This window comes from Crocuta crocuta, unplaced genomic scaffold, assembly GCF_008692635.1.
Source record: "Crocuta crocuta isolate KB4526 unplaced genomic scaffold, BGI_CrCroc_1.0 scaffold84, whole genome shotgun sequence".
In the NCBI taxonomy this organism is placed as follows: Eukaryota; Metazoa; Chordata; class Mammalia; order Carnivora; family Hyaenidae; genus Crocuta; species Crocuta crocuta.
In genome coordinates this window covers 6,363,624-6,390,353 of record NW_027530213.1, presented here as the reverse complement: position 1 = coordinate 6,390,353, position 26,730 = coordinate 6,363,624, and the positions used below count along the sequence as shown (strand labels likewise).

At 43.1% G+C, this 26,730-nt stretch overlaps 1 protein-coding gene across 1 annotated transcript in view; it reads left to right on the top strand.

The window, feature by feature from the left end:
• The window catches only part of MRPS6 (mitochondrial ribosomal protein S6), a 138,125-nt gene extending 115,568 nt beyond the window's left edge, over positions 1–22,557 (top strand). The window contains exons 2-3 of the mRNA XM_077765482.1: positions 7,397–7,536; positions 21,995–22,557. Coding sequence (XP_077621608.1) covers positions 7,397–7,536; positions 21,995–22,184 — 330 coding nt within the window. The 3' untranslated portion in view covers positions 22,185–22,557. The remainder of the gene's footprint in view (positions 1–7,396; positions 7,537–21,994) is intronic.
• Positions 22,558–26,730: the final 4,173 nt, after the last annotated feature.

Genomic DNA, 26,730 nt, shown 5'->3' with positions numbered 1-26,730 from the left:
GACTCTTCCTGTCCTTCTGTCCCGCTGTTAGTCCAGACCTGCTCTGAGAGCACCCTACCCGACCTTCTCTCTGCCTCTAGAAGAGGAGTCCCGCAGTCCCGGTTCGGCTGCAATCCACGGTCTCTGCCCCGCCAGTCAGGAGTAGCGGCTCCTTTGGAGTTCTGGTCACATTGACGCTTTTTGCTTCAGTCTTGTCTATGTTTAACTTCTGTTTTAATTAGTTGAGTTACATGTGTCTGTCTTCATGTCTGTATCACAGACTTTGAAAGGGCTGCGACTTCGTGTTTCCCATCCCTGTGGCCACCCTTTTTGAGGTGCATTTCACAGTAAGCAACCTGAAATACTTGGCTTGAAAGAGGCCTTTGAAGAGGAACGTTTCCAGATAAATATTAGGTGGAGCCTTAAGAAATGGTCACTATCTGACTACTTATTCCCCCCCAAATGGCAATCTCAACCTATATTTCTGAACCCACAGAATTTGGTATGCTCATTCAGTTTTCTTTTCCAGATGTCAGGAATATGCTTCCTCTTTTATAACTGATTTATGTCATGAAAATTATTTTTAAAAAATTGTTCCCTAATAAAGGGAACAATTTAAATAATTTAAATAGTTATTCCCTAATAAAGATTTCTAGGTGGTCTCCTCTTCTGTTTCTCATAAAGATGATTATGTAAATTAAATCTCATACTCATGGGTTCTTTTCACTTGATAACATTTTAGCAGCTCTTAGGGCTCTGTAACTTTGTTAAATGATCACTTAATATGTCTGAACTGTGAATGTACAGTATTTAATGTAAAATTGTTTTTAATATTTGAGGTACTTTTTGCAAAGCACATGATAGTGGCTTATAAAAAAGTTCACTGAATTCTAATATTTGTTATTTTCCTAGTACACTTTATGGATGCTGGTTCTCTTGTCTTCCATCCTCTCCCCCACTTTTGAAAGCCTGTTAAGTCTTTCTTCAGTAGTTAGTCCATTGTTATAAATGGTCTTTTAAATAAGATTCATAGGCAAAGTAGTAGAGCAGTGCAGTTCTACTTCTAGAAGCATTTTCTATCTTTGACCTTTGAAAAGCTTATAAAAGTTACTATTCTGGTCACTTGCCCACAAGTTATACAGTGTAGAAGAGTCATGTTTGAACATGAATTTATGTATTTTTATTTTTTTTAGTGTTCTATACTTGTCCTTACTGAATCTTTTAAAATAGCTTCTGTGCTTAATAGTTTATAATCCTTAAAGCCTGCAACTCTTGATTCAAATTGTGGGGCAAAAGGGGTTCTCTGATCATAAAAATATTTTACGAAAGAGTTCCCATGGAACTCATTTTTCAGAGTTGGGCTTTGTAGATGTTGTTAGGCAGTGCAGGCACTGTACACATTTGTAGTAAATGGTTGTCCATTCTGTTTTTCCAAGGTCTGCTAGTGACAGAGCTTCCCTTAAAGCCTGTTCTGCTGTTGAAAGGTGCTCACAGATTTTCTTTTTCAAGTTGCTGTGAGAATCTCAATGCAGAATTTCCAGGGACGTTATCTCTGAAAATGCAGATTTCAAGGTATTTTTTTTTAAGGAGATAAATTCCAGAATTAAGACTCGGCAGAGAAGGAAAAAGGCTTTCACACTTATATTTTCACAGGTGTTGACAGTTTTCTGACCTGGCTCCGCCTTCCCTAAATCCTACCTGCTCCTGGGAGTTGCACACCTCTGTTAAGTGAGAGAGGCACGGTGTAGGTGGGTGCTGTGTGCTGTTAGATGTTGTGCATTCTGTGTGATTTTTAATTTCCTGGTGGACCGTGAGGCTGTTGAAGTGATCACTGAGTGCATCTGAGGGCCACTGGCTTCAAAAAAACTTAATGGTTGGCAGAGAGTCTAATTGACAAGATAAGTTTGTTGACAAGCTTCTCTTCTGGGACAAACATGTTTAATTAGATTAAATGTTGGTTATTGACCGATGGTGTTGTTTAGAGTACTCCTGTGAATTCTTAGGGTGAGTAACCTTACTGAATGGAGATTTTATTTTGCGGGCAAGTAGAGGTGTCTTTCCTTTTATTTTCCCTGTTTGTTTTTTCTCCTCTTTATTGTAGAGACTTTGTCCACTAGAATCTCTAGAACTGGAGTTTTCAAAATGTAGCCTAAGGAGCCTGGGTTTCCTAGAGATCCTCTCAGGGAATCATTGCCAAAGCAGTAGTGGGTAAAAGACCCCTTACCTTAGTATAAATCCAGACAACAGCACCAAGCCTTACTAGTAGTCATTGTTTTCTTCACCACCATGCAATTGTAGGATTTTTTTCTTTTTAGTGTGTGTACAATCTTAGAGAGAGAGAGAGAGCGAGCGCACGAGCAGGGGAGGAGCAGATAGACAGACACAGGATCTGAAGCAGGCTCCAGGCTTTGAGCTGTCAGCACAGAGCCTGATGTGGGGCACGAACTGCGAGATCATGACCTGAGCTGAAGTTAGACGCTTAACTGACTGAGCCACCCAGGCACCCCAATGTGAATTTTTTAAAGTATTGTTTAGTGTAAATTTTTTAGTACTTTATTTTATCAGCAAATAATTAGCAGTCCGAGTTTAATTTATATTTGTATATATATTTGAACTTGCTTTCTGAAATACACGAATATTTTGTTTCATTTCTGTTAGATGAATTCTGGATTCTTTTAGACTTCCGAATTAGTATTAACAGCATTTTGGCACTACGTGAAATAAATAGAAAACACTATATTGTCATTTTGGTTCAATATTGCAATTACTAACTGATGGTGAGCTACTTTAAAAAGTAGCTTCAAATAGTAGTGTAGATTGAAGAAGCTTAGGGTTCCTCAAGAAAAAAAGGGAGTGAACAAGCAAAGGAGGTAGAATTGATACATTAATTTACTTGTTTCACCACTATTTCTAGTGCCCGCCCCCTGATATGTGGACTGGTTTAGACTTTGGGAATACAGCTGAGTCCTTGCTTTCTTGCAGCTTACATTCTAGCGATGAAAGAATAGTTACAGATGGCCACAAGTGCTGTATAGAGATAAATGGGAATGACAAAGAGTAGGGAGGGGGGCACTTTTGGGGGATGAGGACAGCAGGATGAGTACAGAAGAAAAGAGAGGGAGATTTTTTTGTATGCTGCTAGGATATTTTGAGAATTACAGTATAAATGTGCGAAGCTTGTAGAGGCACAAAATTTGTTGGTTGGAACCACTGATTTTGCACAGGAGAAAACTGAGGCACATGTTTAAAAATGGGGAAATTTTAAAATTCACCCAGGGTTGTAACTTATTTGTGAATGAGCTGGGACTGGAATCCAGTCTTCCTAGTTCCCATTAACATTCATTCATTGTTTCTTTTCCATAGTTTTTTTTCAACTGAACGTTTTTAGCCCCTCAGTCTGTGCCTTGCCAAAATTGTGTTTCATTGCCATATGGTGGATTGAAGGAAAGTTTTAAGGAGCTGCTTTCAGATGGGATGGGAGAAACCCAGGAGAAGCACACGCAACCTTTCTTAGAATAGTTTAAATTCAATGGTTCAGAGACCTTGTGAATGAGAATTATGGCAGCCAAGATCATTTACTTCATGTAGACCATATGTTCTTACAAATTGAAAATTGTGCTGGATTGGATTAAGGAGAACTTTTGGCTTTGTTTTGAAGCCTAAGAACTTCGATAGAGCTGTAGGTTTCCCCAGATGAGGAGAGCTGCAACTGGCATTCTGAGTTGGTGAGGAGACTAGGAGCTTGGAATGGTGAATTTGCAGTCACTTCTGTGAATCCTGTGAGGTGATTTGAACAGCCAGGCTGATGTTGTTCCGTTACGTTGGTGTCACATGTGTCTACCTGATTACCCATCCCACGGGGAATTCTCTGTCTGCATACCTCTGGCCCAGGCTCATGGTTTTATTTGTGGAGCATCTTAGGGTTAGTAGATTGAGGCCTTGCTAGCATCTGTCAGTCCATTACAATATGGAGCAGAGGTTGGCCAGACAGTAAATAACTTCGGCTTTGCAGGCCATGCAGTCTCAGATATAATTACAGATCTGCCTTTAGCATGAAAACAGCATGGACACTATTTAAATGCATGAGCTGCTGTGTTCCAATCAAACTTTATTTGCAAAAACAGGTATTGAGGCAGAAGGCCCACAGGCCCTCGTTCGCTTGACCCCTGATATTGAGTGATGAGGTAGGTATATGGGACCACTGGAGCTCCCCTAATAAACAAGAAATATTTTTGTTCTTTCATCTTTCTTTTAAAACTTTTGGGGCCTGTGAAATTACCATGAAATGAATGTGGCTATTCCAGCAGTTTACAATTTGACCTTGACATAACTAAGTCAAACAAAATATGTTTTGACATTTTCCTGAGTTATATTCTTTTTAGGTAACTTTACTCTATTTTTGGATAGAAGAAAATTTTTTTATTTTAGAGGCTCTTACTTCAGAGGAGGGTGCTCCATGTTTCATACTGTAAACACTGCAGTTGGAATTTAAACATGACAAGAGTTATTGAGATATATTTTTTTTTAATCAGGCAAAGCTGAAATTAAAATTTATGATTTGGGTAGCTAATCAGAAGACTGCAAACCATCAAAGTTTTATTTTTTTTTTAAACCTTACCCATTTCTTTATTTGGAAAGACTATTTGTCTGCCAATTATCAGAAGTTAATTGGTGTAATACCAGGTCAAGAAATGGCATTGTTGATGAAATGAATTATTACCCTGCTGTTAGTAATGAGGCTTCTGCAGAAATACGGAAATGTCTGTGAACTCATGAAATGTGGGAAGAATTTAGTCTACATGTTGATTAGAACTGTAGTAAAAATACGTTAGTGTACAATCATAAGGAGAAATTGCCACAGACTTTTCACCTAGTTGGTGTTAATGTGAAGGGGTTTGGGCCCCTATTTTTATTGTTTGCAGGAAATTTTTGTTTATAAAGGTTAGTTAGGGGCGCCTGGGTGGCTCAGTCAGTTAAGTGTCTGACTTTGGCTCAGGTCATGATCTCACGGTTCATGGATTCGAGTCCCGCATCGGGCTCTGTGCTGCCAGCGCAGAGCCTGCTTCAGATTCTCTCTCTGCCTCTCCCCTGCTTGTTCTTGTTCCTTCTCTCTCAAAAATAAAGAAATATTAAAAAAAAAAAGTTAAATACATACATATAATTTTCAGTAGGAATTTAAAAAATCCCCAGTGGGCTACAATGTGAAATGAAAGTAAAAATTTTGTTTGTAAACCTTAAACTAATAGCGCATTCACAGCATTTTAACAGAATTCCTCAGAAAGGAAATTGATAGGAATGGTGGGTTTTCTTTGGTTCCTGAAGTGCTCACTTAAAATTATTCTGCATTATTCTTTTCATTTGATCTGAAATGAGCCACTGGAAGGTAGCCTTTTCTGAAGTTCATTCCTCCGCTTCATGATCCCTTTATCTGCATCCCTTTAGTTATGTCTTTGAGAAGTGTCCCTTTTCCATGCTGAGNATCAGGCTCTTCCGCTTACTGGCGGCCATGGCATCTCAGAGTCCTGGCATCCCTCAGAGACCCAATTTCCAAATCTGTAAACCTTCATTGTATTTTATTCAGTGAAGATTAAATATATGACAGTACATAGTACATAGTAGGCCAGTGCTGGGCTTGCAGCAGTTACGCGGTCATACTTGCCACTGCCACGGTTGTTATTTAAAAACAGTGTACGTTTTATCCTCTTCCCTTGTTTCATTCCCATTTATTAACGTGCTCATGTGTTCTGCCTCCTAGGATACTCTGCTCAAACTTGATTGCCCCTCGGGCCCTGGCTTTGTTTCTCTCTCTTTCTTGCTGTCACACCTGCATGGTAGAAACTTGCCATCCACCTTCTAGCCCTGTCCCGTGGTAGTGTGACCATGCAGCCAGCACACGATGGCATTGTCTTCATTTTCTCCCTCTACCCTGTTGTTCTGAAGTCTGCCTCATCCCTTAGTTTCTCTGACCACGTGCGCCTGATTTTCCTTTTACTGTTTGACTACCTTTTCTGTTGGCTTTTCTGACTTTGAGTTCCCTGGTCAGCCCCAGATGGTTGTGTTCCCCAAGGTTCTGTTGATCTCTTCCCTCCCCTGTACCCTCTCTCCTTGATCTCCCTATTCCTAAGGCTTCAGACAGCCCTCCTGTGTAGATGATTATTAAATGGGTAATTCTAACCCTCCCTGTTGTTTTGACTTAAGTTTACATTTTGAGAGGTCAACCTTGAGGAGCAGTAGGCATCTCAGACTCAGCATGTCTTAAACCAAATCCGTCTTTTCTTGTCCCCAACCAGCTCCTCCAGATTTCGCATTAGCTGTTAGCAACAATATTGTTTTTCCAGCTACTGTATTTAGACACCCCTCTTTTGCCACGTCTCGGCCTCATTCTCCACATTACATTAGCCACATCTTCTCGGGTTTACCCTGTAAAGTATATTATTTGCTTCCAAAATTCTTTGGTATATACATATGTAAAGAGAGAGATCTGGAAAGAAATTCATCAGAATGTTTGAAGTTTTTTATCTCTGGGTGGTGAGATTTTATATTGTTTGAATTTTGTTTTTCTAATAAGTATTTTGTATTTGTATACTGTACCCAGCCTGTCACCTCCCAGCCCCCCTGTGTCCCGGTCTTCATCTGGTGGAAGTCCTAGTTACTTCCTCCATGTGCTTGGACTTTCTTGCCTTTGCTCTTTCACTCAGCGCTAGTTTCATTTGTTTTTTGCATCTCCCATTGTCATTTTGCAGGGCTCCTCTCAAATGAGCTTTTCTTTAATGCAGTCATTTTCACAACTGAACGGCTCTCCAGCCCCTATGTCACTTCTGTGTTCTGCCTTCTGGTCTTCTTAACGTGGGTTTTTTGTGTTAATCCCTTTATTAGATTGTAAGCTCCACAAGAGCAGAGATGGAATCTTAATCATCCTCCCCCCACCTCCCCAACCCCTTTGGTTCTAATCTGCCTATTTTTCTTTGGGGACCACCCTTTCCCCCTGGCTGTGGTTCTGGTGGGATGGCCAATCAGAGTGTCCTGCCCAGAGGATGGGGTGCTCTTCCTCTGGAATTTAGATTTTGAGTCATGGGATACGAGGATTGACAATGATTGGCGTGGATTCATCCTGGCCAAGGTGCTCTGAAGAAGCCATTTATTAGTTCCTGCCTCCCAGATCCCAGGAGCTGCTCTGGTTCCCGAACTCTCCGAGGCCTGGTTCTTCAGATTTTCCTTCATTACCTGTGAGCTATCTCATATCCTTACACTAAATGTCTCTCTCTTTAAATTTTAAGTTAGCAAGACAGTTTCTGTTGCCTTTTTCCCTGCCAATAGAGCTGTTATGATTGGAACTGACGAAGCTTTATCATTCTAGTTCTTATGTTGATTCTGATGTGTTTTTTTCTTTTCTTTAAAAATGAAAACAAAAAAACAGCCAGAGACCGCTGCTGCTTTGAAACGTACAATAGAAGCCCTGATGGACAGAGGGGCGGTAGTGAGGAACTTGGAAAATCTGGGTGACCGAGCACTGCCTTATAAGATTTCCGCCCACGGTCAGCGGCACAGTAGAGGAGGGTAAGTGTCTACATGCATCTTGAAAAAGTCTTTGATAGGCTGTAAAGAATACTGTTTAGTATTATTATATTTAACTATTACAATTTCTCAGTATATCGCCTTTGTGCCAGGTGGCGTGCAGGTCCACTCTCTAGCCATGCTGTGTATCAAATGGGGCTAGAGTAAAGCTGGCCTGTAATAAACCATAATCAGAGTACAAAAACAAGTCATGCTGGGAGTACAGGTGTCTAAGCTTTTGATTGTGGGAAACTTTTCTTGTCATCCTAAGCACGGTTTTCTGTTGACATTTCTTTAGCTTTGTCTTTAGAACACCTTCGTGAGCAATGTGCTGTGCACATACTCTGTGCATCCTTTGTAAATATGTGGGTTGCAGGTAAGAAGCAAAAGGTGCTCTTTTTGACTAATGCATATGACTCAGAATAGAGAAATGGTTGTTTTATGTACTCCAAACAATAATCACAATTTTCTATTAGGAAATTTTTCTCATCTAGTATATAGCAGCTTCCCCAAACATGTCAAAGATTTGATTCTGTAGTACTAACCCTCCTTGTAGAAATTCTTTGATACCACTTTGCTCAGTCAGTTGGTTTGAAGCTTTTCTGAATCCTGATGGTGTTATTGTTACATTCGTGATTTCTGGTTTGGATGAGGAATTTTCTCATGTTGTTGAGTTTCCCAGAAGTAGTGATAGAGAAGATGGGAATCAGTTTTCATCGTCATGGAAAAGTCCAGGAGTTGAAGACCTGATTCTCCCTCTGATACTTGCCAGCTGTGTGGCCTTGAGCGAGTCTTTACCTTCTCTGATTCTTGCTTCCTTGAATACTTGAACTTGGGTGGTGGTTCTCCTGTCCACGTTGTCATGGGCATTGAGTAAGGCCATCTTCTGGATGTGCTCTGCGGACAGCATGGGGTGTCGGATGGTGCTGCTCTTACCCACGTGGAGCTGGTGGGCCTGTGCAAGTGCAGTGCACGGGAGAGGCCTGTGTGCAGTCACGCCGCACACCGAGGCTTTCTTACTGCATTTAAACCTACTGCCAGGGCATAGCATGTACTGCCGATTTCATCTTTCGATTGCTTCACCTTGTTTGGTGCTAGTGTTCAGCTTCTTGAGAACACCTCTGAAGAGAGTGCCTGCGGTGTTGCTAGGCAACACGAAATGCACGGTGGCCATTCCTCTCCCACAATCGAAAACAGTGAGGGATGGAGATTGTGTGTATAACTGTTTTTTTTAACTTAACCACAAAGGGGCTTCATTTTAACAGCAAGGCTGTGCATCATTTTGCCTTTTTGTTTAGAGAGAAGCATATAAAATTTAGCTAAGAATTATAGCCAGGTCTCTGATGGAAGGCACTGAGCAGGGACAGAAGCCTATTTCCTCATCCAGGTGTTTTCAGGGATGGACATAGGAGTGTTTTCTTCTGCCCCTTTGCCAAGTGGTCGATTTGACTTTGTTGAGGGTTGGTGTGACCAGCATTCTAGAATTTGCACTTCCTGCAAGTACTTGGGTGGTGCTGATGCTTCTGTCCAAGGACCACAGTTTGAGAACTGCTCTCTGTGTGCACTGCTGGTGTTGGGTGCTGCTGTTCTTTTGTGGATGGGATCAGTTCAGACCCTGGAGGAACTCCCCTGGAGCTAAGCCAGAACTGCTGGCGACATCTAGCCCTACGTTCCGGACTCCTGATGCGGCACACGTGCCCCACCAAAGACTCTGTTGGATCTCTTGGTTCATTTACATTTAGCAGTTTTATTTCAGGTTCTTGTACTTTCAGACGCGTCAGCAGAGGAAGAGCAGCATTCTTTAAGTGTGATGTATGTATGTGCTCCAACCTCCCAGTTGGAGAGGTTCATGTTTTAAGCTTGTTTTTCTGGAATTAATCAATGTCTGATAGGTGTTTGTTTAAGGTAATATTTCCCAAAGCGTGATCTCTGAAATACTAGTTATACAGATATGCTCCACCAAAAAATGGTGTGTGTGTGTGTGAGAGAGAGAGAGCGAGAAAGAGCATTTAGATGTGGGAACCCTTGCACGGTCTGATCCTTCTAGAAATGCGAAGTACACGTCAGTGTACTGATGGTGAGAGGCTCTTCAGTTAGATACCTTCATTTGTCAACTTTATTTGACCATTATCTTTTATTTTTGTAACACTCACTAATACTCCTCACAGTGAGCTTTGGTAAAAGAGATGAGGGGCTAATATATCTTGGAGTTACCTGGATAAAGATTTAAAATCGAGTGGTGTGGCAGATGTCGGCGGTCTGATGTCCTCTTGACCAGCCAGTCCTCCTCGAGGATCACCACCCCGTTATGTTTGTACCAGGCATTTTGTTCATTTGGTAAGTTCTGTGTGTGCACTGCACATAGCCACATAACATGTTACAAATGTGTATTTAGTGGATTATGTGTCAGGATTAGGTACTAGGTGCTCAGAAGGCTCACTTTTGAGCTGATTAAGAAGAAACAGTGGACTTGTTTGTTATGAATTTAGCATTTAAAAGGTTTCTTTTTTAAGTTTATTAATTGTTAAAGAGAGTAAGCATGAGTGGAGGAGGGCCAGGGAGAGAGGGAGACAGAGAATCCCAAGCAGGCTCCGACCTGTCAGCACAGAGCCCAGCGTGGGGCTCGAACCCATGAACCGTGAAATCATGACCTGAGCCAAAGCCAAGAGTTGGACGCTTAACCAACTGAGCCATCCAGGCGCCCCAAGCAGTCAAAAGCTTTTAACTCATCGAACAGCCCTGGAGGCCATGGCACGCATCCGTAGTTTTGGTGAGGCACTGATTGGAATCCTGAGGCTGGTATGTGAGAGCCAGTTTTTTAGCTGGCTAATGAGCGGCTCCAGATGCCCTCCAAGAATCCACATCACATCGTGGTGTGTCGGTATTTTGTGTTTGTTGCTTTTACATTTTATGGGAGGAAATATATGAGCTGGTGGTATTCCTAGGTCTTAGGATGGTTCTTGTGGTTGTTGTGGCTTCTGGTCACAAGGGGTTGTTGGTCCAGTCTGGGACTTGCCTGCATACCGCTTACCTGGCCACCAGCCAGACTGTTACATACCACTGCCACACACATGCCAAGTAGGCCCAAAAAGAAAGATGTGTGGGTAGAAAAGTGCATAGGTAGGAGAGATGCTGCTAGTTCAGGGTTATCTGGGGAGTCTTCCCAGAGAAGGAGGTAGCACCTGGCGGTTATTACACCGTGTGTGTCAGAAATAATGCAGAGTTGTCACATTCCGTGTACTAGTTCACTTGTCCCCCAGGTGATGGGAATTAGACCAGGAAGGAGTTAGCCAGATGCCGCATTGCTCCTTGGGCCAGGTGGGGGTGCTGGGAAGTTTGCATCTCCTGGACCAGCTTTCCAGATATAGGCTTCTGGCCTCACTCACCACCTGTCGTGTCCAGGCAGTGTCTGGAAATGATTGGAGTAGGACTCAGAGTTGAGGAAGAGGGGGGCGAAGGGCGGGGTGGCAGGTCTTACAAGTCTTGAGATTACTTCTCACCTCTGGATTTGCTTTGGTCTCTGGGGGCCACTAGATTTTCTCTGCTTTGTACCTTCAGATGCTCGCCTTGATACCTTCATCAACTCAGAAAGGGAAGGTGGGTGTTGTAGAAGATTCTTGACTGCATTCCTCAGAATCTAAATGGTGATGATGTCACATATGCAGAGGGGAGCAGTGGGAGTAGATGTTCCTTTAGACCCTTGCTGAAGAGGACAGGCATTTTCTCTTCTTAAATTTATTTTTTAATGTTTATTTAGTTTTGAGAGAGAGAGAGTACGAGCAAAGGAGGGGCAGAGAGAGAGGGAGACACAGAATCTAAAGCAGGCTTCAGGCTCGGAGCTGTCAGCACAGAGCCCGACACGGGGCTCGAACTCACAAACTGTGAGATCATGACCTGAGCTGAAGTCAGAAGCTTAACTGACTGAGCCACCCAGTCGCCCCAGGACAGGCATTTTCTGAGTCATGGTGTCTGTCCCTTTCTGCCAGAACCACTCCAATGTCAGACTTCAGGATTGCATGTACTAGTTGAAGGCTCTCTTTCCACTAGATGGGGCTGGACAGAGACTGAGCAGGCTTTCTGGTGGAGGAGAGAGAACTGCAGAAGGGACTGTGGTCCATATTTCACACACGGCTTGTACTTGTTTGTAAGAGGAGGCCTCCAATTGGCTTTGACCGTTTTTACCAGGTCTGATTTTACTGCATTGAGATAGGACTTATTCCAGAAGACGTGTGTAAAAGAACTCTTAAGTAGTGAAGGAGAATTTTCTTGCCGGTTTCTTCCCTCCTTTCTCCATTCTCATTTGCATTAAAATGTGAGTAGGTGCTTATAAGGTCTGCTGGCCTACATATAAGATGCCCTTCTATTTATGGGTAAGCAGAATGATAAAAATAACTGGCTCTATGGTGAATCAGTGGAATTTTACTGACTCGCTCCCCAAATGTGTCTGCAGCTTACTCCAAGAGAGCTGGCACCCTCTCTAGAGGAGATTGATTCTTCTCTGTAGTTTTCCTGTTAGCTAACATTTCCATGTTCTCGTGCTTTCCTGCCAGCATTAAGTCCAGGCCAGCATGCTGACCCCATTCTTGTGTGAAGGTGCTCCACAACCGGGTTTCAAGACAGGGCTGCTGTGGCCTTGGAGGTTTCTTGGTTTCTTTTTTAGTGGCAGTGCCCTGAGATTTGTAAGGATTCGCCTCTAGGTTTAGTGGTTTTAAAAATGCATGAGACCCAACAGATATAAAAGGAAATAGGGCTTTTCCATGCAGAGAGTTCCTTGGTTTTAAGGTGAAGAACTCACTGTCTAAGCGAAGCCTGAAGCCAGCAAGGTTTAGCTGATACAGTCTAGAAACTGGCATTCAGATGGATCTGTTTCCTATCCTCAGAAAGGCTCGAAGATGCTTCATGGTTTCAGATCCCTCCCATCCCCCTCCTCCAACCCCCACCCACCGTGAGCTACTGAGCACTTCAGTGGAAATTTCCACTTGTCTGCTAGGGGGAAGGGGAGGCTGTGAGTGTGCGACTGTGTCTGACAGAAACAGAGACAAAGAATATAACTCAAATTCAAGCAAGCGCTTTTACCGTAAACTTGTAAATAACAGGGTTAAAACAAAAGTGAAATAAACAACGAATACGACCTTTAAAGGTAGGAGCATTGCCAGAAGACACATCTTCCCTCAACAACCTGGGGCAGGGAGGGGGCTGGTGACAGCTTGGGCACAAGGTGACTGAGGGAGACTAGGGGTGGGACNGGCATCATTTTCCAGTATTGGGTTCAGTCTGTCCTGGGGAAGCCATTTCTCTGTGGCTTCTCAGCTCCCTGGGGTTTCAGTCTGGTAGTGAAGAGATTGGTGAGGTTGAGAGTGTCTTGAGTTCAGAGGAAGGTAAATTACCACCTTGAATATGGGGGCAGTTGTACCTATGAAATCGTTCCCTCCAGCTTTTGCACACTGGCATCTGCAGTGAGAATTGTGTTCATGTATTGAACCTCTTTCTGTCCTTTCTCTCCTCACCTGGTGGCAGTCATCCCTTTGCTTGCGCTTCTGCAGAGCTGGTGCTGCACAGAAGTTCAGTGCTTTCTGTAGAAAAAAGAGATGCTTGGGTAAAGCTGATTTCTACCCTGTAGGTGAAGTGCTTGTGTAATTAGAACCACACGTGGGAAAACACCCGGTTAAATGTAAGCACTGCTGGGCTTCATGTTTGAGGCGGTGCTGGTGTGTCCATCAGCCCTCTGTGCCTGGTGCGCAGAACCAGCTCACCGGTGCCGCTGAGCCGCACGAGGTTGAAGGTGCAGGAGTGTATAATGTCTTTAGACTTTAGATCGCTAAGCTGGATTTTCCAAAATGATTTGTCCATTCATTAATTATTGATTAGAGAATGGAGGGCTAACTGGAGAACTTTTTTGTCCTTATTGGAATGCTGGCTTTGGGGGATGTCTAGGCAGTGACAGTTACAATCCTACTTCCCCACTAATTCGAGCTTAACTTGTGAGCGTGGAGCTAAGAAAGAATCCGTATGTGTTGTGCTTTGGTCTTGTATTTTGGTTCTGCCTTGCTTGGCTAGGGGAAGAAGGAACAATTGATACTTAATTGTGGTTATTGAATCCTCTTGATCCTCCCCTCCCAAGGGCCAGGCTGAACGAGGGGGCAGGGGCTCTCAGATTCCTCCACTCCTCTTTCGGTCCCCTTCCCTTGAACAGCAGCTCATCTGGATTTCAGAATGGTTTCTCCGGGGTAGCCTTCGGGATGTAAGGAGTAGGTATCAGGGAAGTTCAAGGTCATTTTTTTCAACCTAACTCCCACTTTTACAGTTCTGTTACAGACCTGTGTGGTCACAGGAAAGGGATCCTTGCAGGCATCAGGAACTTACCAACCCACTACTCTAAGTAGGCCGTTTCTAGGCCTTACTTCCTTCGTGTGCAAAACTGGAAATGCAGGGCTGCACTGGGTACTCTCTCCTGCCTCTGTCATTCCTCAGGTCCTCCTGTGAGTTAGAAAAACCCAGCAGCCAGGAGTTGGATGTCCATGACCACCTCCTCATCTCCACAGTCGCCTGCAGGACTGGCCGGCCAGTGGACATAGTGGGAGCCCAGGTTTCTGCCAGCACAGTAACCCCTGTGACCTCTCTCAGCCTGGACTACATGTTCTGGGAGGTCGAGGACATTCTGTTCCTCCTTTTTAGCCTCCCTCTGAGATATGCCCATAGCAGATGTTCACTGACCAGTTCAGTTTGTCTGCTTATGTGGAAAAAGCATAAACTGGCAACAACCAGGAATTGGTCATGGTCTTTTCTGTGTGGGAAAGCCATAATGGACCATTGACCCATGGCCTTGGGCCACTGAGCCAGATGGAGATTGAGTTCATCCTGGACTTCTGCTTGGTTCCCTCATGGTGGAGAGAGACCACTTGATGTCCTCGGAGGGAGAGGAGGAAGTAAGAGGTTCAGCTTTCAACCAAGAGTGGTGAGTACAGTAAAATCTGCCCATCTCTGAGCCACTTCCCCTCTTTTCTGTTTTGGTGGTGTTTCATTTCGGTGGAAATTTCCATGATATGGAGCATGGGAGTAGAAACAGTCTTTGCCCACACTGACCCTAGGCACAGATGAGCGGGGTGATACGCATGAAATGACTGTCACAGGTGCGGTTGTGGGCACAAACCTCTTTGCACTTTGGCCAGTGTTCTTGTTCAGCTTTGCTAGAAGGTTGCTAGAGGGGTGTCCTGACTGGCGGAGGGAAGGCAGAGTAGGTAAAAGGTAAAGCCTGTAAGTGTTCCTATAGTAACAGTGATCTTCCAGAAGCCAAGTTACACCCCAATCTTAGGACTTACAGGCCTTTTTCTAGGACTTCTCCCTAACCTTGAGAAACCTCCAGAATGCTGGCTGCAGGAACCCAGTGTTGTGGTTGACAGAGTGAGGAACTATGGGGCCTGGAGTCTGGAACCGGCCTTTTACCCGGTGACCTGGAGCAGAGCAGTTCCCCAGTTCCCTCATAAGCAACATGAAGGAGTTGGACTGCATTGTCTTCATGGTCCCCTGCAGCATTTACATTCTGTGATTCTGTAACCCACTGGTCCCAAAGCTTTGTGTGGCTTCTTGTAACCTGGAGTCAAAAGAGCTGCTCTGTTAGAACCCTGGCTGTGGCCGCTTAGTTAGCTGAGTGACCTTGAGCTAGTTAGTGACTTAATCATTCTAAAACTCGAGGAGGCCATCTGTAGGAGGCCCACTCTGAAAACTGCTAAAGCAGGCGTGTTGCTAGGACAGGGCTCTTGGACCAAAACAACACCCAGAGGAACTTCCTCTTCCATTTTCTGAATGGGCCACGTGGGGTGGAGGTTCCACTTCCTGCTTATCCTCTTTCTCAGAAGCTGTCTAAAAGATGTGAAAGCACTTTGAAAATTAGAAAGTTCTATGTAAGACACTTTTAATTTCTGGAATAGGAGGTTTCTGATAGTATCTGGCATTTAGCTTCCTTCCATCCTTGGGGTATTCTTTTTTACCCTTACCACAAAATGGTACCCCAAAGCTTTGGGTGTCTTTCTTAGGATTTTTTGGTGAGTGCCCGTGTACGGATAATGTGCACTAGGACTACATGAGAGTTGATCTGTGAGCAGTTGAGTTGGTCGTTGGCAACTAAACTCGTTTCTCTTAGAAACGTGTTTAGTAGACACTGAAGCTAGCCCTCAAAAAATGCCTCTAGTACACTTGAATGGAAAATGGAAGAAAACAATGGTTGCTGAACCCCAGTTAGGGTATTTGAATACCTTAAATACTTGACTATAAAGAAGGTCAGTTTTAACTCTAGAGCAGATGTCTGTGGACTTTCTGGAGGGAGTGGGCACTTGGAATACTTCAAGGACTGGCAGTGGTGATAGCCTGGGTTATTGAGTGCTCAGAGCATGTCTAGCCCTTGCTAAGACTCTCTTCCACATTACCCTGTGATACATGGCATTTCACCAGCATGCTGCCTCAGGCTGTCAGCACAGGGCTTTAAGTGTACTAAAGCAAAAGAGGAAGATTGTTCTAGGGAAACTAGACGAAAGGCACGGGAAGAGGAAGGAGCTGTAGAGTTAAGTATGGTGGGAATGCTGGCAAACAGAGGGTGAGGTCATAAGTTGTCTGTGGTAGTTTGGAGGGACATTTTGATGAATATGGAATGAAAGAACAAATGAATAAAATAGGAAGAAAGAAATGCTGGGACTGTGTTGAGTGAGAGAGTTCCCTGCCCTGCCCACCAGGCGGCCTTAGTTACTGGAGTTTGAGGGAGTTGGATAAAGGGCTGGGGATTACCAAAAAGAAGGTGATTTATAATTGATCACACTAACTTTTTAGGCTCTGTATTAGAGCCTTACTCAAGGTAAGTAATCAATAATTAAATGTTGAACAAATGAGCAGTTAAGTTTGGTGATTTACAAACCTAGTGCCTTCCGTATGGTGCAGAAATAAACAGGTGGAATTACACCTTGGAAAATTTGACCAGATTGGTGTGTGATTTTCAGAGTAAGTCCAAATGGTAATCTCGTCCGTGAGCAGAAGTAAAAGTCACTTCCTCAAGAAGTTTGTCTGATGTTGGAGGAGTTTATAAATCATTTTTATTACATTTAATTTGTTTTCTTTTTCAGTTTTTTTAAACATTTTGTTTTACTTTTTGAGAAACGGCATGAGCAGGGAAGAGCAGAGAGAGAGGGAGATACTGAATCCAAAGCAGGTTCTAGGGTGTGAGCTGTCAGCACAGAGCCTGATGGGGGGCTCGAAACCATGAACGTGAGATCATGACAACTCAGATGCTCAACTGAGTGGGCCACCCAGACACCCCTATGTCATTTCTTGAGAAACTCTGTGTGGCTTCATTATCTGTAATTGCTCCCTCATCACTACCACCCATATCAGATCATTCACCAAGTGCTGCCCATTCAGCTTTCTATGTGCCATTAATCAATCAACAGCTTTAAATCAACACAATAAACTACATGTATTTATTAATACATATACTTTAATAAGTTTGACATATGTATATATACCCATGAAATCACTGCAATCAAGATAATAAACAAACTGATCACCCCAGAAATTCCCTCCTGCTTCTTGTGATCCTTCCCTCCACTTGTTGCCCATCTCTAACAACCACTGGTCTGCTTTCTTTAACTGTAGATTAGTTTATATTTTCTAGAATCTTACTTAGATATAATCAGACCGCATTTACCCTTTTTTTTTACCCTAGTTTCTTTCAATCAGCAAAATTATTCTGAGATTCCCCAATAGTGTATATCAATAGCTTATTCCTTTTTATGGCTGAGTAGTATGGCATTGTATGGATATATCATGAGTTTGTTTATTGGTTTACATGTTGCTGTATATTTGTGTTGTTTCCAATTTGGGATTATAAGTGGAGCTGCTGCAAACATTCATGTACAGGTTGTTGTAGGACTTATTACATTTTAATTTTCTTGGACAAATACCTAGGAGTAGATGGCTTGATCATAATGGCAAGTGTGTATGTTTAACTTTTAAGAAAATGCCAAAAAAAAGTTGTATCATTTTACATTCTCACCAGCAGCGTGTGAGAATGCTCATTCCTCTCTTTCCTCACCAGCACTTGGTATTGGTCATTCTTTTTAATTTTAGCCAATCTAGTAGGTATCTCTTTTTGGTTATAATTTGCATTTCTCTAGTTGTATTAAACATCTTTCTTGTGTGCTTCTTGGCCATAATACATCTTTGGTGAAAGTCCATTCAGATTTTATGCCCATTAAAATTTTTTCTTTAATTAAATTTTGAGAGTTCTTTATACTCTGGAAACAAGTCCTTTATCAGACATGCGATTTGCAAATCCCAGCCTGTGGGTTGTCTTTTTATAAGCAGTATCTTTCAAAGAGCAATGTTTAATTTTGCTGAAGGCTAGTTTATCAAATTTTTCTTTATGGATTTTGCTTTTAGTGTCATGTCTAAAGAATCTTTGCATACCTCAAGGCCCCGGAGGTTTTCTCTTGTGTTTCTTCTATTTTTATAGCTTATATGTTTTATATTTAGATCCGTGTCCCATTTTGAGGGAATTTTTGAATATGATACAAGTACGGATCAAAGTTCACTTTTTTGCATACATATGTAGAATTGTTGAGCACCATTTGTTGAAAAGACACTTTTCTTTACTAAATTGCCTTTGCACCTTTGTCACAAACCAGTTGTGCATATATGTATGGATCTGTTTCTGGACTCTGTTCTACGGATGTTTGTGTATCTTTATACAAATACCATATTGCCTTGATTACCGTGGCTTTATAATGAGTCTTGAAATCAGGTAGTGTTCTTCAACTTCATTCTTTATCAAAGTTGTTTTGGCTGTGCTAGGGCCTTTGAGTTTCTCTGTGTACCTTAAAATTAGTTAATCAATATCTAATAAAAATGTCTTTTAGGATTTTGATTGAGATCCTTTTGAATTTATAGATTTGGAGAATTGACATCTACATAAACCTCCATTTAAGTGGGTTTTCTTTAATTTCTTTGAATAATGCATGGTTTTTAGTGTACAGGTCTTACATATCTTTTGTCAGATTTATCCTTAAGTACTCCATATTTAATTTTAAGGTGTCATTATTTGTTGCTAATACACAGAATTATAGTTGATTTTCGTGTACTGATCTTGTATCTTGCAGCCTTGCTAAACTCACATATTGTAGTATATTTTTTTAAATTTCTTTAGATTCTTCTGAAGACACAGTCATTTCATCTGTAAATATAGACAGTTTTACTGTTTATCAATCTGCATGCCTTTTCTTTTTTTCTTGCCTTATGGCACTCGCAAGAACCTCCAGTAAAGTATTGGATGGAAATGGTGAGAATAGACACCCTTGTTTATTCCCAGTCTCAGGAGAAAAAATTCAGACTTGCACCAGTTGGTGTGATGTTAGTTAGTTCTCGGTTTTATAAAGATACCTTTTGTAAGGTTGAAGAAGTTCCCTTGTAGTCCTGCTTTGCTGAGAGTTTATCAGGAGTGGATATGGAATTTTGTTCAATGCAGCTGCTGCTTTTTTTTTTCTTTTACTATTATTGTATTATTGGAATGATCACATGGTTTTTCTTTTTTAGTTTGTTAATACGATACACATTGGTTGGCTTCGAATGTTAAACCAGTCTTGCTTTCTGTGATAAACTCTACTCAATCATGATACATTATTCTTTTCATATATCTTAGTAATCAGTTTGTAAAATTTTTTTTTCATTTATGTTTATGAGAGATATTGATCAGTTTTTTCTTTTCTTGTCATGTCTTTGTCTCGTTTTGCCATAAGGGTACTGCTAGTTTCATAGAACACACTGAGAAGTGGTTTTCTTACTTTCTGGACCAGTTTGTGCCAAAATTGGTATATTTTTCCTCAAATGTTTAGTAGAATTCACTGGTGAAGTTATTTGGGCCTTTGGTTTTCTTTGTGGGAAGGCTTATAACTACAAATTTAATTCCTTTAATATAGGGCTATTCAGGCTTTCTATTTCTTTTGGAGTGAATTTTGATAGCTTGCATTTTTTTCAAGAAATTTCATCTAAGTTGTCAAATTTGTTGCAAAATTTGTTTATAATAGTCTTTTCCATCTTTTTATTATTTCACTTCTCATTTCTAATATTAGTAAGTTATCACTTTATTTTTTTCTACTGATCAGTCTGACTAGAGGTGTATCAATTTTACTGATCTCAGTGAACTAGTATTTGATTTAATTGATGTTCTCTTGTTTTTCTGTTTTCTGCTTCAGAGATTTCTGCTCTGATCTTTATTATTGTTATTATTATTATTATTTTGGTCTTAGTTTGTGTTTAATTTGCTCTTTTTTTTCTAGCTTCTTAAGGTGGACACTTTGAATCTTTTTGTCTCTTCTTACGTAAGTGTTTAGTGCTATAAATTTCCTGCTTTCGTGGCATTCCCCAAACTTTGTTACGTTGCTTTCATTTTCATTCAGTTCACATTCCCTTTTGACTTCTTTGACCCGTAGGCTGTTGAGATGTATGTTTAGTTTCCAAGTATTTGGAGATTTTTCCAAGTTTTCTGTGTGATTCAAATCCTTCAGATTTATTGAGACTTGTTTTATGGCCCAGAATATGGTTGACCTTGGTAAATGTTCTGTTTGCAATCGAGAACTGTGTGTATCCTGCTCTTTTTGGTTTGGAGGGTCCTGTAAAGGTCAGACCCAGTTGGTTGATGGTGGTGCTCACTTTCTGTATTTCCTTGCTGATTTTCTGTATACTAGTTGTATTGATTGCCGAGAGGAATGTTAAAAGTCTCCAACTGTAGTTTTAAATTTCTCTTCTCAGTGCTATTAGTTTTCTTCCTGTGTGATGAAGTTCTGCTGTTTGAAACATACACATTTAGGATTGTTGTGTCTTCTTGGTGAACGAATTGTTATATATTATCTTTTTCTGTCCCTGGTAACTTTCTTTGCTCTGAAATCTACTTTGATATTACTGTAGCCACTGGAGTTTTCTTTTGATTAGTGTTTTTGTATCGTATATGTTTTTCTTTCATTTCACTTTTAATAATTATTTACTTGAATAACTTTTCCACTAGGCTTGGCTAACGGTGAATGATCACTTGGGAAGTTGTTTTGTGAGTTTGAACTCTCTTTGTATGGAATTACACAAAATGTCATCCTTTTTCCTGTAACTTCCTTCCTTGTTGAATTTGTCCATTTTCAGTTTGGTCTCTCCTGCCCTCTGTGAGAATTCCACCTTTCGTGCTAACGCTACCACTGTCAATACTTACTGTGGCTCTGCTGTGTATTAGCTAGCCTCTGTTCAGGGTGCTGGGGAGAGATTAACAAAGTCCTTCCTATGGCAGCTCTGTTTTAGTGGAGTGAGACAGACAGTAAACAACTATATACTGTATCAGTGGTGATAAGCTCTGTGGGAAAAAATCAAGCACTGAGTAAGAGAGAGTAAGGAGGTTTGGTGCCTGGGGCAAGGAGGATGTTGCCATAGAAGTGATCAAAGAGGCCTCTCTACAAGGTGGTATTAGGACAGAGACGTGACAGAGGGGAGGGGTGAGCTATTGGGGAACTCGAGCGAAGAACATTTCTGGCAGAAGGAATGGGGAGAATGAAGCCCTAGGATGAGAATATGTTAGGGGAGGAGAGTGTGGCTAGAACAAAGTAAGTGATGTCAAAGGTCATCTTACCTAGATGGAACATTGCAGAGTTCTGAACTACTAACTGGCCTTCTACAGCACTGTGGTTCAGACCAAACAGTACAAGGGAGGCTTACGCTTGTAGAACTGACAGGAGGGCGTGGGCAGGGAGAAGGGATGCTGCTGTTTTGTAACATCATCCCGCTGAGCGGGTCAAGTTGTTGATGTGGTAAAGCCAGTGAGCCTAGGAGATGCCCTTCTGCATTGGTCTGCTGTGAGTGGAGGAACGTTAAGTTCTTTATCTTACTCAAGATCCACAGAATTTTCTTTCTATCCTTTGTCAGTTTTTGAACATGCAGGATAGTCTTAGACGAGTCTCTGCCTTTGGGAATGTTCTTCCTAATTTGTGAAGTGTGGCTGGTGGTATGCACTGTGTCTTTGTATGGTATATGTTAAGTTAACTTGTGAAATCCTTTACAAAATTATAAGGACTTCCCTCATAAGATACTTTCTCAAAAATGGTTTGAAAGATTTAGCCTTGTTGAGTACTAAATTGTTTTTAAACCCATAATTTTACCATACTTTCTCTATTTCCCCCTCTATGTCATGTCACAGTGCTTTTTGCTGGCACAAGAGTTTGGATTCAGATTTTCATAAGAGTAATGGGAAAAGCCATAGGAAGGGTGGGGGTTGGGCGAACACGTCTGTGTAGCTGGTCAGCTGGTAGTTTCTATTTTGACAAAGGTGTGTACGTGTTTTTGTGTAGTTGATCTTTTTCTAGGGAGGAGTAAAAAGCATTGTCCAAAATAGTGGAAGTGTTATATTTCAGAATGCAGGAATTCACAAATTTTTATTTTATTGCAGGTATTTCTTGGTGGATTTTTATGCACCAACAACCGCTGTTGAAAGCATAATGGAACATTTGTCTCGCGACATTGATGTGATTAGACCGAATGTTTTAAAACACCCTCTGACGCAGGAAGTAAAAGCGTGTGAAGGGATTGTCCCAGTCCCACTTGAAGAAAAACTATATTCCACGAAGAAGAGGAAGTGAGAAGATTTACCAGATTATAGCATTATATTTAATTCTCTCACTTTTGAGTACCATGGCTTAATAATTTACAGACTTGACCCTGATATAAGAGTGATACAGGTGCCGTTTGATTTTTCGAAGGTATTTTAGCTTTTGATCTCCCTTGCCGTGAGAAGTTGGGGAAGGGCTCGGTTTAGAGCCACTTTGTGATCTGTGGTACCAGCACATCGTTCTTGATTTCATTTCTTCATGTAACTTTTTTGTTGGTGACGGCTTTGCCCTACAACGATGCTAACACTATTTTGAAGAGCAGAGCTTCTAAAAACTGCCTCACACTGCAAGCTCGTCATTCAGGCCAGTGAACCACGCAAAATAAAAATTTAAGACCACTGCATTTATATGAGAAACTTTTGACCAGAATAATAAACATAATTGCAAAAAAACCTCGGGGAGATGTTTTGTCTCTTCATCTGCCCCAGCACAGTGAACATGCCTGGGCGCCGTCTGCCCAGAAGCCCTGGGCGCTAGCAGTGCGTGGGAGTGTTAACCTGGTTACCAGCCCAAGTGCAGAGACCGGGAGAAGTCAGGGGTGAGGGTGGGGCAGGGGTGTGTCTGTCCCTCAACTACCGGGCATTCTATAAAATCAGTAACTTTTTCTTTTATCCTACAGTTAATTTGACCGTGGGTGGGTGTTGCTCTGTGTAGAGGGACGCGAAGGTCCTGTGGCTTGCGCTCTCTCGCTGCTTCCTCTCATGCCTCTGCCCACCATTCCCCTCCCCCCACCACCTTCTTTGGTGCCCACTTTGGCGCCTCTCCTCACCCCCTACCCTGAACAGTTGGAAGACAATTCCTTTTGAGTTGGGGTTGCCCAGAGAGCTAGCTGGCCCCGGCGTCTGGCCAGTGGCACTCTGAGCTCTCAATTTAGGGAGACTCCCAAGAAGGTACATCTCTTTTTTTCTGTTTTTTATTTGACACTTATGGACTGACTTTTTAAAACCACGTCCTGGAGATAAAAAGACGAGTTTTGTGTTGAGGTTTTTTTTGTTTTGGCAGAGGAGAGGTTGATTTTAGGACGTTGTTATACTTTTGAGACTAAGAACCAACTAGTCTTCGCTTGAAATGAGTGTAATTAAGGTTACCATATTTAGAAAATAGAAATGCCGGGTGTCCAGTTAAATTGGGATTTCAGATAAACAATGAATCTTTTTTTATCTCATAAGTATGCCCCAATATCACATGGAACATACAGCATGTGCCGTTTATTTGAAATTAAAATTTACCTGGCTGTTGTATATTTTGTGCAGTATGATGCCTCCCCGGAGGCGGGGTCTGCGCTGCTCCGCAGGGCTTTAGGGGACTGGGGCCTTGCATTGGTCAGCCTGGCGCACTGAGTCAAGTTTGAGGCGCGTCAGGAGTTAACGGAAGAGAACGCAGCTGGCATCTCCTGTGCGCCTCCAACCTGATGCCCTCAGCCTGCCAGAAAACTGATCTAGAAACGAAAATTTCATTCCTGGTCAGTTCCAGATAATCTGTTCTGTGAGCCTGAATTTACACCGCAATCTTAGAATCCGGAAGTGCTACTGGCCTTTGACAAAAAAAAATTCTCCTTTAAAGGAAGTCCAGATGCGGGCTCTGCCCCAGGCCTAGCAAGCTGAGGACCCAGCGTCTCTGGCAGCCGGATGGCGTCTGTGGCCAGTGAGGAGGAGGCTTCTTCCTGGCTCAGTCTCCTCAGAGCTGGTGAATCGGAAGAAACTGACCAGCCCCTCCACCTTCCCAAAGGGGTGCTCCGCACGAGGTGTCTGTCAGCAACCCAGTGCCAGAGCTGCTGTGCCTGTATCGTTGGGGTGCGGGGGGCGGAAGCACCAGCCATTGAGTACAATTTCTGGTCACAGTAGTTTATACAATCAAATCATGTTAAAGTAGGAAGAGGCCCAGAGATTAGCCTCTGCGTCTTTTAGATCATGACGAGACTGAGACACCCATGTGCAAGACAGGTGTCCCGGAGAATCAGGAGGAGCCCAGCTCCTAATCCAGGACTTTCCCTCTGTAACACTGCCCATCTCTGCCTTGGGCAATCAGGTTTGTCCCTTTGTTTAATTCTTTCTCTAATTGATGTATAGTTGACCTACTACAGAAATCTATTAGTTTCAGGTATCCAACGTAGTGTTTTGATATTTGTATACATTACAGATGTACAAAGTGATCGCTCCCATAGGTCTGGTTACTCTGTCTCTGTGCGAAGGTACTACAGTATTATTGACTGTATTCCCCACGCTGTTCCTTAAGTCCCCATGACTGACTGATTTGCTAACTGGAAGGCTGTACTTCTTAATCCCCTTCCCCTATTTTGCCCTCCCACCACCCACTCTTCCTCCCGTCTCAAAACCACCAGCTCTCTGTATTTATGAGTCTCTTTCTGTTTTATTTTATTCTTTAGAGTCGACAAAGAAGTGAAATCATTCTGTAATTGTCTTTTCTCTGCCTGAGTTACTTCACGTAGCATAATACCTTCTGGGCCTGTCCAGGTTGTTGCAAATGGCACGATTTCACCATTTTTCTTAAGAGCTCAGATAGCACCAAGCTTCAGCTTCCTCACTGTAAAGTAAGTCTTTTTGAAGAGCAGTAGTTCAGTAAAGAGGGTCATTAAAAACTGTCGAGTGGAAATAAAAGGGCTAAAGTGGAGGTTATCTGGGAAAATATGCTACTTCCTGTTTTATTAGGAATTTCCTGAAAGTGTGGGCTTTCAGCCAGGGCGTGTGAGAGCACAAACTCTTCCAAATGGCTCGCATGTGCGTGTCCTTTCGCTCAGGTGCTGTCTGACGGTCCCTATTTTGGGCCGCACACATCTTCCCTGGGACCCCATCTAGTCCTTTCAGCAGCCTTACAAGGAAGCGTTGTCATCCCTGGTATTTGGATGAGGAAGCAGGCTCAGTGATTTGACCTTGACCCTACAACTACCTAGTGACAACTGGGAGCTTGAACTGGGGACCCTGAGGCCACGCAGTCTTTTCCTTTTAGTAACAGTGAACTTGTCTTTATCCTCTGGTTAAACAAGGCACCTGGATGTCTGGGGTGAATGATGACTGCTCAAGTGAGTAGCACTCGTCCTCATGGCCTGAGTGTGGTGCTGGCACATTCTTTTCCTGCATTTGCTAGTCCCTGGGAAGTTGATCGGCGTTCTTGAGCGTTCCAGGTCATGCCAGTGCTCAGAATCCTGTGGCACAGTTTAGAGAGGTAGGAAAGAGGCTGGCTAAGTAGGGCAGCCGTGCAGTGTGCCACTTGCCCTCCTTTGAAGCCTCTGAATGAAGGCACGGTCTCTTCCCTCTGAGCTGCTGATTCACAGCCGGACCTTCCGCCACTAAGGGGCCCTTGTGCCCTTGCAAAAGACCAGGTATCTAAGCGGGGCCTCTGTGTAGGTCCTTCCCAGGCTGCGTGTGTGCCATCAGAGCCGAGAGTGTCTGGTCCTCCTGCCCACCTGGCCGTGGTCTGCCCCTGCAGGGGTGATTAGGAGCAGGGTCCTGGAAGGAGAGCAGTCACCACAGATGGGACAGTCACTGTGTCCTCAGGGGCTCCTAGCGGAGAAGGCAGGAAAGCAGGATGGCGCCCAGCATGGGGGGGCTGCAAAAGTGACGGTGAGGCCGAGGTCTGGGGGGTGAGCCAGCTCTGCACCTGCAGCTGCCCTGGGACCCCTGAGCTAGAGAGTGGAGTGGCCCCCGTGGATGGGAAGACAGGGCCCGACAAAGAATCCAGTCAAACCTGGGAGACCCACAGGGAGGACCGGAGTCTGCCAAAATGCACTGACCCTCAGAAGCACCGCAGGGCAGGTCTCAAGGTTGAAGCAGTGATTCCAGAGCGTTCTTTAGGCTCACTTCCTTGAAATGACTCCTCTGCCTCAGTTTGCTACCTTGACTACTTGTGGTTCACTTTGGACAGGAATGAGCTTCTGGAAGTACTTTTTCACAGGGATTGGGCTCAGGAGGGCGCAGGGGAGGGTGATGGAGGTTGTGGGCCCAAGAGGCTGGTCTCAGGTGTGTCTCGGAAGCTCCTTCCCGGAGATGTTTAGAAGTCATGGAAGTACGCAGCAGGCATCTGAGGCGGAGGACTAAGCCCTGTGCTGTGGAGTGTCAAGGAAGGACCGTTAAGTACAGGCGAGCCCTTTAGATTTTTGCTGAAAGGCCACATTTTTCTTGATTGAGATGAAATATTTTTTTGAAGCATTAGAAGGATTGAAGGCATGAGCTGTGCTTCCCTACTTCTAATTGAGTCCAGAAGCGTCATTGTCTCCCCCCCACACAGTGGGGGATGCACGACAGTATACCTGGGGGACACTTTGAACAAGAGCTCATATGAACAGTAATCCTTTACCTTTCCTCACAACTCCATGAAGCAAGTATTACAACCATTCTACAGATGGTGCACCCAAGGGTCAGAGGAAATAAGTGACTCCAAGGCTGCAACAGGAGGATTGGGGTTGGCGATTCGACAGTCCACTTTCGGCTCACCGCATCCTTCTGGAAGTGGGCGCCCGCATCCCTGCCGCCTCAGCCAGGCCGGTTCCTTCCTACCC